Here is a 15,368-nt window from a genome sequence, read left to right as displayed (position 1 = left end):
AAGATTAGTGATTCCTTAGGGCTGGGGAGAAATCCCAAGTGACTACTGATGTGTAGTTTCTTTTGGAGGGTGATGAAAATATTCTAAAATTGAGGTGATGGTTGCATAACCCTATGAATATCCTAAAACCCACTGAATTATATACTTTAAGTGGATGAATTGTATGGCTTGTGAATTATATGTCAATAAAGCTTCTATCAAATCAAACAAATAAAAAAAAGAAAATCCAGTAAGGCTTACTTTGCCATATATAAATTATGGCTAAAGCAAATACAATTTTGACTTTTCTAACTTACATAATAATGTTAAATTATAAATTTTTAAAAAGACTTGTTTAAAATTAATGAGCACAAAAATTTAAAAGCTTAATTATCTTATCTTTGATCATTATATACTTGGGGAATATGCAGTGGTATGCTGATCAACTGGTTCTCTGGGGGGAGGGAGGGTGGGAGTCATGATTTGTAGCATTTGCCAATTTTTGTGGTGTAAATACTCTCTAGTGGCCAAATCCAAGCTACCTTTAAAAATCAGCTTGCAAAATCTCTGAATATTTAATAGCCAACTCTCAAGTGCTGGTAAAAGCTGATTCCAGTACTCCACTCTAAGTCCACAAACTAATCTTAAAATATCACATAATCTCATTCTAATTAAAAACTTTTAAAAAAATTGAGGTATACTTGACTTACAATGTTCCATCAGTCTCTGGTGTATAGCAAAGTGATTCAGTTATATATATGTTACTTTTTCATATTATTTTCCATTATAGGTCATTATAAGATATTGAATATAGCTCCCTGTGCTACACAGTAGGACCTTGTTGTTTATCTATTTTTTATATATAGTAGTTTGTGTCTGCTAATCCCAAGCTCCTAATTTATCCCTACCCGTAACCATTTTCCCGTTGGTAACCACAAGTCTGTTTTCTGTCTGTCTGTTCCTGTTTTGTAAATAAGTATATTTGTAACATAGATTCCACATATAAGTGATATCATATGATATTTGTCTTTCTCTGTCTGACTTACTTCACATAGTATGATAATCTCTAGGTCCATCCATGTTGCTGCAAATGGCATTATTTCAGTCTTTTTTATGAGTAATATTCCATTATATATATCTATATCTATCTTCTTTATCCATTCATCTGTCAATGGACATTTAGGTTGCTTCCATATCTTCGCTATTGTAAATAGTGCGGCAGTGAACATCGGTGTGCATGTATCTTTTCAAATTATGGGTTTCTCCAGATATATGCCCAGGAGTGGGATTGCTGGATCATATGGTAACTCTATTTTTAGTTTAAAAAATTTTTTTTATCTATTTTTGGCTGCATTGGGTCTTCGTTGCTGCGCGCGGGCTTTCTCTAGTTGTGGCTAGCGGGGGCTACTCTTCGTTGCGGTGCATGGGTTTCTTGTTGCAGTGGCTTCTCTTTGTTGTGGAGCATGGGCTATAGGTGCACGGGCTTCAGTAGTTGTGGCACACGTGCTCAGTAGTTGTGGCTCGTGGGCTCTAGAGCGCAGGTTCAGCAGTTGTGGCGCACGGGCTTAGTTGCTCTGCAGCGTGTGGGAACTTCCCAGCCTAGGGATCAAACCCATGTCCCCTGCATTGGCAGGCAGATTCTTAACCACTGTGCCACCAGGGAAGTCTCTATTTTTAGTTTTTTAAGGAACCTCCATACTGTTTTCCATAGTGGCTGAACCAACTTACATTCCCACTAAAAGTGTAGGAGGGTTTCCTTTTCTCCATACTCTCTCCAGCATTTGTTATTTGTAGACCTTTTAACGATGGCCATTCGGACTGGTATGAGGTGATACCTCATTGTAGTTTTGATTTGCATTTCTCTAATAATTAGCAATGTTGAGCATCTTTTCATGTGCCTATTGGCCATCTGTATGTTTTCTTTGGAGAAATGTCTACTTAGGTGGTCTGCCCATCTTTTGATTGGTTTGTTGTTGTTGTTTTTGGATATTGAGTTGTATGAGCTGTTTGTATATTTTGGATATTAATCCCTTGTCAATCGCATTGTTTGCAAATATTTTCTCCCATTATGTAGGTTATCTTTTTGTTTTCTTGATGATTTCCTTTGCTGTGCAAAAGCTTTTAAGTTTGATTAGGTCCCATTTGTTTATTTTTGCTTTCATTTCTATTGCCTTGGGAGACTGCCTAAGAAAATATTGCTACAATTTATGTCAGAGAATGTTTTGCCTATGTCCTCTTCTAGGAGTTTTATGGTGTCCTGTCTTATATTTAAGTCTTTAAGCCACTTTGAGTTTATTTTTGTGTATGGTGTGAAGGAGTGTCCTAACTTCACTGATTTCCATGTGGCTATCCAGCTTCCCCAACACCACTTGCCAGAGACTGTCTTTTCTCCATTGTATATTCTTGCCTCCTTTGTCAAAGATTAATTGGCTCTAGGTGTTTGGGTTTACTTCTGGACTCTCTATTCTGTTCTGTTGATCCACATGTCTGTTTTTGTGCCAATACTATGCTGTTTTGATTACTGTTGCTTTGTAGTGCTGTCTGAAGCCTGGGAGGGTTATACCTCCAGCTTTGTTCTTTATCCTCAGGATTGCATTGGCAATTCTGGGTCTTTTACGGTTCCATATAAATTTTAGGATTATTCGTTCTAGTTCTGTGAAAAATGCCACGGGTAATTTGATAGGGGTTACATTAAAAACCTTTTAAATTCTTTCACTCTGTTCAAGTTACTGCCACTTAGAAACAGTAAGTGGTATCCCTTCTACTTTCCCTCTTCATCACTTGATACTTTCTAATTTTTATCTTCCAGCTCTTTCTTTCTAAATCAACAGCTTCTCAAATTTGGGCTACTGATCACTCACTCCTAGCCTCTGATAAACCTCCTCTTGTCTCCAATGGCCTTCCAGATTGGGCCCCTCTACAATCCCTTCTCTTTTCATCTTCTTCCTTTGTCGTCCCCATTAAACTTGATATTATTCTACTCTTCTGGCTCCAAAACTCTTTCTCATTGTAGTTAATTTTCCCAATTGGAAAAAAAAAATCATAGAAAATTCCTGTATGATCTTCTGCTTCTCTTCTCCTCTTCTTGGATTTCAACTCCTAACCCTCCTTCTTTGCTGCCCAGGCTCTCCTTCTATGAAGATTCCTTATCTCCAGTTTTGCCTTCTTCTCAACGCCTTGGTTCCTACATCCCCTCCTCACACCCACCTGACTGAGGCACTCCTTCCTAACTTCTGTGTCCCTTCATCACTCTACTAGTCAACCCACTCTAATGTCTTCACATTCCAATCTCCTCACCTAAGGACCTGGAGATTTTCCCTTTACCATCATTTTGGGGGCACAGCCTAGGAGCTAGGCTGGAGGTTCTCATTCATAGACTGGGAAAATGGAAGGCACTAGCCATGATTTCTCCCCTTCTGCTTCTCCCTTCCCGTGTTGCTATGCCTGTTCACAATTCTGCTCATGATCTGTCCAAACTATGACTCTGGATGATAGCTGTGCCCACCCATATTACCTCTATTCAAAATCTGGGAAAAGCAATGTGTGAGAAAGAACTCTAAGAAGCTGTTGTCCAAATCCTCTGCCAGGCACCTGCAGAGACTGAATCTAACAAAGAGGAGCATGGAAGCTTCTGATGTCATCAGTCATTCAACATGGTGCAGGGGAGGAAAACCTTGACTAGGATTCTGTTACAAAACATATATTAACAAGAAAAAAGCATACAAATGTACTTAGTGTAAGTTTTACTTATAAAATGGGAGGAAGTGAAGAACCAAAGAAGACCTAAATGCTCTTATACTTGGCTGAACGAAGAGAGGTAATTGTAGAAAAGTAACTGAAATATATGGGAGGCTAAGGAAGGTAAGAATTATTTTAACGAGATCTGTTTCTACAGAATTCTCTCGGCACTGACTCCCGTTTCTTGTGATGTGCGTCTTTCCTCCTTGTATAGAGAGGACATCTTTCACATGGGAGTGTTAACCCTTGCTTTCAGAAAGAAAAGGGCATTCAGAATACCCTTCTTGCACCTGCTGTTTTACAGGTGCCTTTAGCTCAAAATAATGCTTATGCCAAAGTGGCATATTTTGGGGTGGCACATTCTTGCCAAACTTCACTGGCAATCACATCACCTGGAAGGAAAACACATGTGACTGCCTGAGTGATGGGTTCACTTTTCCTGGACTTCAGGGTTAAATAAAACCCCTTGGTAGTGACACAACCTCTTCCATTCCTCCAGCTCTATCCTTTATATCCCAGAGCTGTTATATTCCTTTCCCCACAAATGCCATGTTCTCTCCATTTAAAACTTGAAACATTTTGCACACCTCTTCACTACTTACCATTCTCATTTCAAACCCCAAACTGGTGAGAAGAGACAACAACTGACAAGGAAATTTAGGGTAATAAGAAATGATAAGACTTTACAAGAGGGAGATAAGTTTATAAAAAGATTCCAGGTTCATTGTCATGTTAGATGAAAAAATTAGTCCAAAGTACTGCATTTTGCAAAGCTGTTCTTCTTACCATTTACTAACACTTATTATGTGCAGGGACCTGTGCTGAAGAGAACTTACACAACCCTACTCTCTGGCATCTAAGAGTCTAGGACATATTCTAGGATTAAAGAGAAGCCCCTTTGAGATTCTAACATAAAGACAAAATTATATATGTGCTCATATAGATTCTGAACGGTGCATAAAATTTCAGGGAGTCTGTAGAACCTCTAATGCTTGTCCCTCAATTCTAATTCAGAAATTTTAGTCTGGATATAAAATTTCTGGAAATATATATATATTCTTTGACCCAGAAATTTCACTGCCATTGATGTATGCTACTAAGGCAATATCACTTGTAAGAAAAGACTGAAAGGAAAATATCTCTATTTTGAGGCAGATATAATGGGGTTTTTTTGTGAAGGTGAGGGAGAATGCCATAGGAGTAAAGACAGAAAAGTGAATATACCATTACAGAGTATATCACTGTATCCAGGGCAGTTTCTATTGGACCTCCTAATTGTCTTTCTAACAAGTCTAAATACATTCTGCTTTTCATCAAGCTTTTGAGTCCTGATTTTGATCCATTGTTTAAACTTTGAAAATAAGCACATCTAACATTTCTGACTGTGTCCAAATTGTATTTTGTGTTTTTCCCACTTAGAAGTTACTAATTAACCATTGTCCAAGATAAGCAAAGCCAGGCACTAGAGAGGTAAGGGTAGATTTTGGTCAGTAATACTACTGCAATAGGGAAAACAGCCCAGTGTGAACTGAACTCAACTGTGATTTGTGCAGAGATGACTGGGCATTTTTAAAAAACCATGAGGGAGTAGGGTGTGTTGGGTAAGGTGGAAGTTGAGCAGAGCCAGGGAAGTAGAAATTTACAAAAAGGCAGGAAGTGGGACTTAGTTAATGTGACCAGGCCATCTGGGTTTGTTAATTGGCACTTCTCTAGAGGAGAAACAAATTCCTTGTATCTCAGTGACAGGAGGCAGTGATAACAGAGCAAGATACTCACCAAAGTTAAGGCACTTATACTCCCAAAGGAACTGGGAGTAAAAAAGGGAGAGTTATCTCCCTGAATGTTTGCCTTTCAAAGGGCCAGCTCTCAGGTCCAAGAGGAAACCGTTTGGGGTGGTAGATTTATAACTCAAAGGGCAGAGAAAAGATTTATAATTGCATTAATCATTCTATCCTTTCTAAAGCATGTGCTCTAAGTGCTCTAAGATGGGTTTAGGGGTCTGTCTGCTTATCACCAGGTCTTGGTTATATCAAATGCTAAATTCTAGCAGCACTGAGCTTTCTCAGGTAGGCATTTTAAATGGGGCTGGGTCATCCTAGGGATGTGGCCTTGAGCTGTTTGAAACTATGTTCAAGTCCCTTGGGTGTGTGTGTGTGTGTGTGTGTGTGTGTGTGTGTGTGTGTGTGTGTGTGTGTGTGTGTGTGTGTGTGTGTGTGTGTGTGTGTATTGGGGGTGGGGGTGAGATTATTTGTGTTGAGAATCTGCAGTTTTTATAGGTCAAAGTTGAAGCCTAGTTGAGAAGAGGGCTCAGAGGAGCCTGACTAAAGTATGGTCAAGGAGAGTCTTTGTCACGGTATCAAACATGGGTAAAGTCAATTAAACCCAAGATGCGCTGACTGGGAGCTTAATTCGGGTACGGTCATAGGCTTTCAGAATTGGATTGAGGACTCAGAAACCACTGAAACAATCTCTGAGCTCCTCTATAATATTCCTAATGAGCTAGCATCTACCAGGATTTACCGCTGATGGGACACTCACTTCATGATGAAGCAGGAACATGGTTGTACACGTTTGATTGTTAGGAAGCATGGCTTATCTTGAACCCAAACCTACATTCATGATGCTTTCAACCATCAGAGCCTTTCATGACAAAACAGAAGGAGCTTACTCTCTCTCCCAATTAACAGTAGAAGATGAATATTCTGTCTTCTACTCTTTACATACTTAATTTTCTTTTTCTGGGAGAATGCGGGTGGGGGGGCTCTAGTTACTTCAATTATTTCTCACATCCTGTTTTCATTACTTCTTTGTAGGTATAACCTTAATTAATAAAGCCTTTAGGTTAGCTGGCAAATATTCTTTTGATAGATTATGTATGAACACTACTAGGATTGGTGGATTCCTTGCATGGACGCATGGTGGTAGCAGCTAAGGAGAAGTAGGCAGGGGTTCTTTTTCACCTGTAATAGGTACATTTATCTTGTGGCTTCTTCCACTGAAAGGAGCCCTAGTTCACTCAGACAACAGAGTGATTTCAACTTAAAGATGATTCTGAGTCATTTGGGAAAAAAGTGAAGGAGAATGTGTTAAGTGTTTCACAGTTTTCTCTTCTTATTAAAGTTAAATTCAATCTAAATGAATGAATTATTTTAAGTTCCAGTGAGGTAGACTTTATTTTTTATTCATTCACTCATTCATTTATTTATTTATTTGGCTGTACCACACAGCTTGTGGGATCTTAGTTCCCCAAGCAGGGACTGAACCCAGGACCTTGGCAGTGAGAGTGTGGAATCCTAACCACTGGACCACCAGGGAATTCCTGGCTTTATTTTTAAATTCACTGATGTAAAAGACTATTTCTGTCCAATGCTGGGTAAATTTTGTGTTACTCTACCTTTTGACTAATAATGTGGAATCTTAGGACTATTCATTCATTTAGTAATTATTTAGTAAGTAATTTCTACTCTGTGCAGTACACTGTGCTAGGGGCTGATACAGGCAAGCAAACAAGACAGGTAAGATCCTATTCTTGTGGAACGTGCATTCTAGTGGTGAGAGATGAATAATATACAAATAAAGGAACAGGCAATGCCAGATTGTAATGAATGTTGTGATGAAAGTGAATTAAACAAGGTCATATAATAAGTGAGACATATCACAGGAGTTAAATAAATAGATGCTAAATGGATATTTGCAACTGTAAACTTCTAGACCCAGACTCCAATTAAAATCATAAGAAAAGCTTGTCATAGAAAATAAGAAGAGAGAAAGATGGAAAAAGAAAAATAGATTACAGAATTTCTCAATCCAGTCTCACATAGAATTCAGCATAAAGCATTTAGCTGAATCACAGAAGACACAGGCTATATAGTCTGTCAGATTTACAAGCTGAAAGTTTTAAGGAAAAACCAGCCATTGTATATAATACTGGAACTGGAGAAAACTGAATCCCTCAGTAGGCTGATGATCCTGTGGCCATCACACCTGCTGTCCTCTCTGCACTGTCTGATCCCTTGGCTCTCCTAGACTGGCTCCTTCTCATCATTCAAGTGTCTGTTCAAATATCTCCTCTGAGAAAACTTTTCTGATTACTCAATTTGTCGCCCACATCCACGTTATTCTCTATCCCAATACCATGATATATTTTCTTTTAAATACTTGTCAAAATCCAAAATCATATTATTTTTTAAATCATTTTCTCTACAAGAAAGTAAGGTCCAAGAAGTAAAGTCCTCACATGTCTTATTTATCTCTGTATCTCCAGTGTGGATAACACTGCCTGGAACAGAGAAGGGAAATGGTGAGGTTATTACCTGTGTTGTACTATTATTAAGTAATTTTGCATTGATATTTCAGGGTAGGGAGGACATACAGGATTATATACTATAAAAAAATATTAAAGGAGCCTATCTATATCATCTGGAGAAAAAAGACCTTGACTAGGCACTCTAGAGCTGCCTTTGCATACTTGGAGAGAGCAGACACATTCTGTTGGGCTCCACTGTAGAGAAGCAGAATACATGGAAACCAGATAGAGATGCAGTTCTGTTCAATATGATAAAGAACTTCTGAGCAGTCCAAACAGACCAAAAATTCAATGATCTTCCTTGGTAAGTAGTCTTTATATTGAACATCATGACTTTATGGGAAACTGGAGTAACTCCTTATTTGTTAATGTCCAAGAAAAACACCAACATCTCTTTAGATGTTATGTAATGGATAAACTGTGGCAAATTAAGTTTGGTGAAAATTAAGTTAAAGTGAAAAAAAATTTCTGTATTGCGGAAAATTTAATAGAACCTTTAATAAAATAAAGTGCATTATGAATCTCCCGAAAAGAAACAGAGTGTCTAGGGTTTCCAAAGTCTAATTGACCAGAGAGTCCCTTTTTCAAGAAATACTAGTTAACATTTCATGGGATACCAGTGTCTTGAAGATCAAAGGTCTATGGAAGAAGGACATGAATTGGTAGAGGGTGGGAGAGCAGAGGGAAGAATGTTATGGACGGATCTGTGTCCTTTCCAAAATCCACGTGATGAAGTCCTAACCCCTAATGTAACTGTATTTGGAAAAGTGCTTTCAAAGAAGTAATTAAGGTTGACTGATGTCATAAAGATGGGGCCCTAATCTAAAAGGGTTTATGTCTTTATTAGAAGAGGAAGAGTCACCAGGGCTCATACACTCAGAGCAAAGGCCCTGTGAGGACACAGTGCAAAGGCGGCTGTCTTCAAGCCAAAGAGAGCGGCCTCAGGAAAAACCAGCCATGCTGGCTCCTTGATCTTGAAGTTCTAGCCTCCAGAACTGTGAGAAAATAAATTCTGTTGTTTAAATCACCCAGTCTTTGGTATTTTGTTATGGCAGCCCTTGCAGACTAATACATCCTCTAATGTTGGCTAACTCTAGGGTTACAGGTGTTCCCTTCAGCACTGAGCACAGTAGACAGGATTTTACTAACAGGAGCTGGGAGGTGGATGTGTGTGTATGTAATCCAGATCCAGATAGTGTCAGGTCACCTAGAAGCAACATGAACCAACAGGAAATAGTCCTTACTGTTAATTCACATCATCTTGTCCCATGATTGAAACTATTAAGCCTCAGTGATTCAAAGAAAATTGAATAGAACCAAAGCATAGGATCCCTAGATGTGCTAACTCCCTGTTCCCATGAGAGGCAGGGAACAAGGTCCTGCCAGACACAAGATCAAAATGCAAATATTCAGATCTCGGGGTCACTGTGACTCAGTGCACAGAGGCATGATGACAGGGGAGGGGAAGGGAGGGGAGTGCAGGGGGAGGGGAGGGGAAGGGAGGGGAGGGGAAGGAAGGGGAGGGGAGGGGAGGGGATAAAAGAGTAGGAGTGGACTGCCCTGGGGGTCCAGTGGTTAGGACTCTGCGCTTCCAACACAGGGGGCGTGGGTTCGATCCCTGGTCAGGGAACAAGGATCCCACATGCCGTGCAGTGTGGGGAAAAAAAAAAAAAAAAGGGAGCTGGAGCGTGAAGGGGCCACATAGGGAAAAGAGAAGAGGACAGACAAAAGGCTAGAGCTACTTCAGTCAAATCTAGGTCACTGATTCTAAATTGCCACAAGAAGGCCTTGAAGGTGTTGGATGCCAAGAAGGAAGGAGCCTGGGGTTGGGGGTGAGCTGATACAGAAATTAGGAGAGAAAAACAGAATTAAGTAGTAGAGTTCCAACTTCTCCCCAGCCAGCCCCCATCCTCAGCCTTATTTATTACTTGTACATATTAGGGTTCCTAGGAGGGGTTTTTAACTTGAAAACTTGAAGCACCAGTCTAGTTAATCTCTCTAGCTGTGGGGGAAGCAGAAAGCACCAGGTGGCAAAAGGACTGTCACAGCACTGCACCTTAGATGAAGGTGGAGGACAGGGGATGAGGCCGTGTGTCCTGATTCTCAATCATCCCCTCTCCCACTGGGATCCTCCTTCTTTCCAGATGATTCTCACACATGAAAAAGCCATGCACCCTGACCTGGTGCTCAGCCCTGTCTGCTTGCTCACTTAAAACATCAGCTATCCTTCCTGACTGCTCTGATGTGGCTGGTTTTACTCCTATTACTCCAATTTCCAATATGTCTCCAGGTCTACCTCTTAGATTTCGATTTAAAGGCAATACACCAGAGTGAGTAAAAAGCATGGGCTCTTAACCTTAACCATAAACTAGCCATTTCTCTAAGTCCCTGTTGCCTCAGCTAAGGAACAGGGCAAAAACCGCAGTGACTCAGTGTCATAACATATTTTGGGAGGAATGTTAAGCATGGTATTGATTGGGTCTGCTAAAACCTAGTACTAATTTTTTCTAGTGGCCACTAATTTTATATCCTTTGCTGACTATCTGACTTGCTCCCATCCAGGTCTGTGCCAAGCCTTCTTCATTCTGCTCCAGCTTCCAGACCAACCTGATTCTTCCACTGCAAAAGGCAACCCCAGAACTTAACAGTCAGAGCCAAGCTTACAATGGGTTCCCCTTCACCTTTCTTTCTCTCTCTTTCATAATATCTGTCTCTATACTCACCCGCTCTTCTGTGTCTTCCATGTCACAGGGAATGGTGTTACACTTGTGCTCTTAATCTTATTTCTTACTTTTCTATACTCCTCTAATTAGACACCCTCCATCATGTTACCTTAAATTTCTTCTTCTTCCGTTTGTCTTTAAGACATGCTCAGTCCATCCTAGATCTTGCTGAAGCCTTTGTTTTTTCCATTCTCCTCCTTTGACTATCAAACATCTAAAAAAAAATAACCCTATCTTTCCACTTCATCCTGATCACCCTTTGATTCCATTCCCAATCCTTTTAGCTAAAATTGCATTTTAAACTACAACAGAACACCTCTTCTTGAAATATAATGGCTTTTTCTCAGTATTCAGTCTCTTCAAACTTTCACAGTAAACAATAAAGCTTATAATTAACTCTCTTTATTAGAACATTCACTTCCCCTTTTTTCCATGACTGAACCTAACAGTTTCCTACATTAATTGGTATCATGATCTTGGGAAGATTACTTAAATCCTCTGAGCCTCAACTTACTCACTGATAAAAACTGGATAATAAAAATTCCTCCCTCAATCAGTTGTCATGAATATCACATTCCATATCATTAGTTGCCCTATATCAAGCTCTAATTATGATCTTGGCATCGATATACAAACACACACACACCAGAGATTTTACCTATTTATAGACACGCATTATATATATATATAATTGTATTTCACACTCAAAACCACTCTGTGAGGTATTATTTCTATGTTACAGATGAGGAAACTAAAATCTCCAGGACTTAACCTATGCACTCAAAGTCACACAGCCAACATTTATTAGAAACAAGATTGCAAATAAGATCCATGGGACTCAATGCACATTTTTTTTTTTTCAGGCTGCACCATGTGGCGTGCGGGATCTTAGTTCCCTGACTGGGGATCGAACCCATACCCACTACATTGGGAGCGTGGAGTCTTAACCACTAAGACTAAACCACCTAAACCATCAGGGAAGTCCCAATGCACATATTCTTAACTAAGAGATTATACTGCTCCCCAGACAGACGTAAGAGTCTAAATTTTAGGGAGGCATGCAATGTCATTTATTATCTCTTGTATGTGTTATGCTTCAGAATGTACTACAATAAGTCTGCCAAGCAAAGCACTGGTGAAGCAGAGTCTACTGCCTTCCCCCAGGTTTTCATACATATGTCCTCAAGATCAAAAGATAAATAACAGACATGTGGACAACTGTGCTTGGAAAATACAGTTTAAAATCTAATGTCAGCAACCCACAGCAGAGACTCTTGGCCTGTCAATAATAATAATAACAATCACAGCAACAATTACATGCACTGCACTTTAAAACAGACTTTCATGTAAAAGACTCCAATTATGTGAACTCTACTGGGGCTAGCAATAGGTCCCACTTGACATGGCATGAAACTAAGGCTCTGGGGTGGTTTCTGTGTCGTTTGCCAACTATTTCCAGTTCTTCCCATTCCGGTTTTCAAGACTAGTGGTGCAATGGTTAAGAATCTGCCTGCCAACGCAGGGGACACAGGTTCAAGCCCCGGTCCGGGAAGATCCCACATGCCGCGGAGCAACTAAGCCCGTGTGCCACAACTACTGAGCCTGCGCTCTAGAGCCCGGGAGCCACAACTACTGAGCCCGCATGCCACAACTACTGAAGCCCACGCGCCTAGAGCCCGTGCTCCACAACAAGAGAAACCACCGCAATGAGAAGCCTGCACACCGCAACGAAGAGTAGCCCCCGCTCGCTGCAACTAGAGAAAGCCTGTGTGCAGCAACGAAGACCCAATGCAGCCAAAAATAAATAAATAATTAAAAAAAAAAAAAAAAGAGACAAGGTAACACTGTACCCAGTAACCTCTATGGTTAGGCCAGGGCACATCCACATGACAGTGAAGGAGAGTGACACTGGTGCCACTTCTGAGATGGAATATTCAATTGCTGTAAATGGAAATCCTCAGGAATGCATCTTCACTTCACCTTGACAATGAACAATATTCCAAATGGTGACTACCCTGTTTAGTTGGAATCCACTGAAGGCATGCAGCACCATCAGCGGACCACCATACACGTATAGCGTGAGTAAAAATAAACTTGTACTGTTTTAAGTCACAGAAGTCTTGGGGTTACATGTTACCACAACATAACCAGCTCTTCCTAACTGATATGGGCTCATGGCGCAACTGACTTCCCCAAGATCACACAGCTAGAAGACGTCAATGCCTTTCTCCAAGCCTCAAAAGTGCTAATGTCACTATTCCTTCCACTATATCCCAGCTTGCTTCATGGGTTTATTGCCTCGAAAAAAAGACATTTTCCCAGGAGCCAAAATATAAACCTAGGTGTAATCTGTCTGATCTGAGTTTAATACCCTCTATTTTGGTGAAATAAAGAAAGTTTGATATTTTCATTTATTTCGTAACTAGGCCAAGCAGCCTACTCTTAATCTCTTCTACTATATGAGGTTTAGAATTCTAAGTAACAACATTCCCCACCTCTAGAGCAGGCAGAAAAATACTTCTCACCTTGCATAATCAATTTGTTGGTCAGATAGGAAGTAGCAATTGAGTGACAAGGACTGTATCACCACCCAGGGTGTGACATTGTGCTTTGAGAGCCTCTCAGAGCCAACACTGACTCTGGATGACCTCACAGGAAAGGTGGAGAAACCAAGCACTGCCTTAGAAACATGCCCCTTTCCTAGGGTCTGGCTGATGCAGTTGTTGTGACAGTCCTGAGCAGCCTCTGCATCACAGCCACCTCCATCATGAAGATCATTGGGGATCTCCTCTGTTCTGTACAGTGGCCCACCTCTGCACCTGCTCAGGTAAGTTAAGGGTAGATAGTGCCCTGTATAGCCATTAAGCTTGTTCTCTGAAATAGCACCTCATAGGATGTGAACATCTCAGAGAAATGTCTGGTCATGTGGATTTAAAGTATACTGGTTTGTAACAGAAACAGCCCTGGCCTGGAAAAGTAGACTCTTATGTCCCACCTGGAGTTGAGGGATTTGGATCTAGTGCATTCCTTTTAAGGATTTCTATTTCCATTCATGGAACCAAAAAAAACATTTTTTCGTAAGTCTCCCATTTTATTAGGACACTAGAAATTGTTGGTGCTATTAGATACTACTCCTCAGTGCAAAGATGCAGAGAAACTTGTATCTCTCTCCAAATCAATACAGGAGGACCGAAATAAAGCACAATTCTCCAAAACCCAGGAGTCAACAATTAAACTTTTAAACAGTGAAAAATTACTTAAATAAAATAAGATTCTGATGCCTTGGAGATATTCCACTACACTCCTTTATATCAACTAGGAGGGGGAGAATATCAAAGATGGTGCTTCAGGCTCTTAGAAGTGGTGACTGCAATATTTTTATCGCTATCTGATTTAAAACATTATCAGAAACACGATGAACTCCAGAAAACGTCCCATGGTCAATAAACGGAGGAACTTTGGATGATTCTCTTACTTGAGCCAAGGCTTACCTAACCTACTGGCCATTTGGCTTCCTCAGCAAACAGCTGGATTTTGTGAAAGGACGGGGTAGGTGCTGAAACTCATCACCAGAGAACTACAGAGTCTCAATCGACAGACTTTATGTTAATTAATGAGATGTCACAACTTTGCTTTATTTTTAACATTTCCAACTGTATATCTCTTTCAGAAGCTGCCAGTCTGCCTTTAAAAACGGTGAGTATATTGAACCACACTTTAATTTCCTATTTAGTTTTACTTTAATTTCTTACTTACTATATTTAGCCAACAAATACTTATGAAATATATATGTAAGATTAATTCAGTATGCTTGGCAAGGGGGGTGAAAGGGAAGGCAGCCACAGATAAATTGCCTTTGCTTTTCAGAAGGCAGCTGAAGAAATATAACATACATATATGTAAATAACCATAGCCTAAAGAAAATATTCCAGAATTTAAAAAGAGCGGGAGAGGACTTCTAGCTGAGAAGTTGATGATGTCTTCACGGAAGGGATAACATGTGAGAGGCAAGAGACAGTTACCTTGGTTAACTGCACAGACTCTGGATTCAAATCCCAGCCCTACCACTTACCAGCTTTTATGTTAGACAGGTTCTCTCTTTTTAAGCCCAAATTTCCCTCATCTGTAAATAGGGGTAATAGTAGAACCTACCCTATTCAGTTGTTCCGAAGATTAAACAAAGAAAATTCATGTAAGATTTAAGTTTAATGCCTGGCAAAGAAATGCACATATGTATATATATATTATATATATATATACATATATATATATATATATATATATACACACACACACACACACACACATACACATATATATACACACATATATATATACACATATATATATAAATAATAGAAGTGGTGCTGGTAGTACTAGTATTTGTCAGAGTGGTCATATTATTATCAATAGAAGCAGCCACAGCAGCGTCAGAATACTGGAGCTGGGACTTCCAAGATGGTACTGTGCTTCCTGTCCAGCAGAGGCCAGGGTAGCCCAGCTTGAGGACCAGGAGGAAAGCAGGACAGCCTCTTGTGACTGTCGCAGGTAGACTGCAGCATTTACGAGAAGCACCCAGTGGTGGCCATCCCCTGCCCCATCACATACCTCCCTGTTTGCGG

At 40.1% G+C, this 15,368-nt stretch overlaps 2 protein-coding genes across 2 annotated transcripts in view; one reads left to right on the top strand and one right to left on the bottom strand.

Moving 5' to 3' along the window:
- LOC309657690 (uncharacterized protein) overlaps nt 1-15,368 on the bottom strand; it is a 145,103-nt gene that overhangs the window by 46,639 nt on the left and 83,096 nt on the right. The gene's annotated exons all lie outside the window — the stretch shown is intronic.
- SPINK7 (serine peptidase inhibitor Kazal type 7) overlaps nt 9,636-15,368 on the top strand; it is a 23,916-nt gene continuing 18,183 nt past the window's right edge. The window contains 4 exon segments of the mRNA XM_082454355.1: nt 9,636-13,532; nt 13,535-13,573; nt 14,417-14,442; nt 15,295-15,367. Of these exon segments, the coding sequence (XP_082310481.1) occupies nt 13,514-13,532; nt 13,535-13,573; nt 14,417-14,442; nt 15,295-15,367 (157 nt within the window). The 5' untranslated portion in view covers nt 9,636-13,513.

Source organism: Balaenoptera physalus (genome assembly GCF_965194825.1).
Source record: "Balaenoptera physalus genome assembly, chromosome: 3".
Classification (NCBI taxonomy): domain Eukaryota; kingdom Metazoa; phylum Chordata; class Mammalia; order Artiodactyla; family Balaenopteridae; genus Balaenoptera; species Balaenoptera physalus.
The sequence above is the reverse complement of the archived record's forward strand: the minus strand, read 5'-3'. Positions and strand labels throughout refer to the sequence as shown.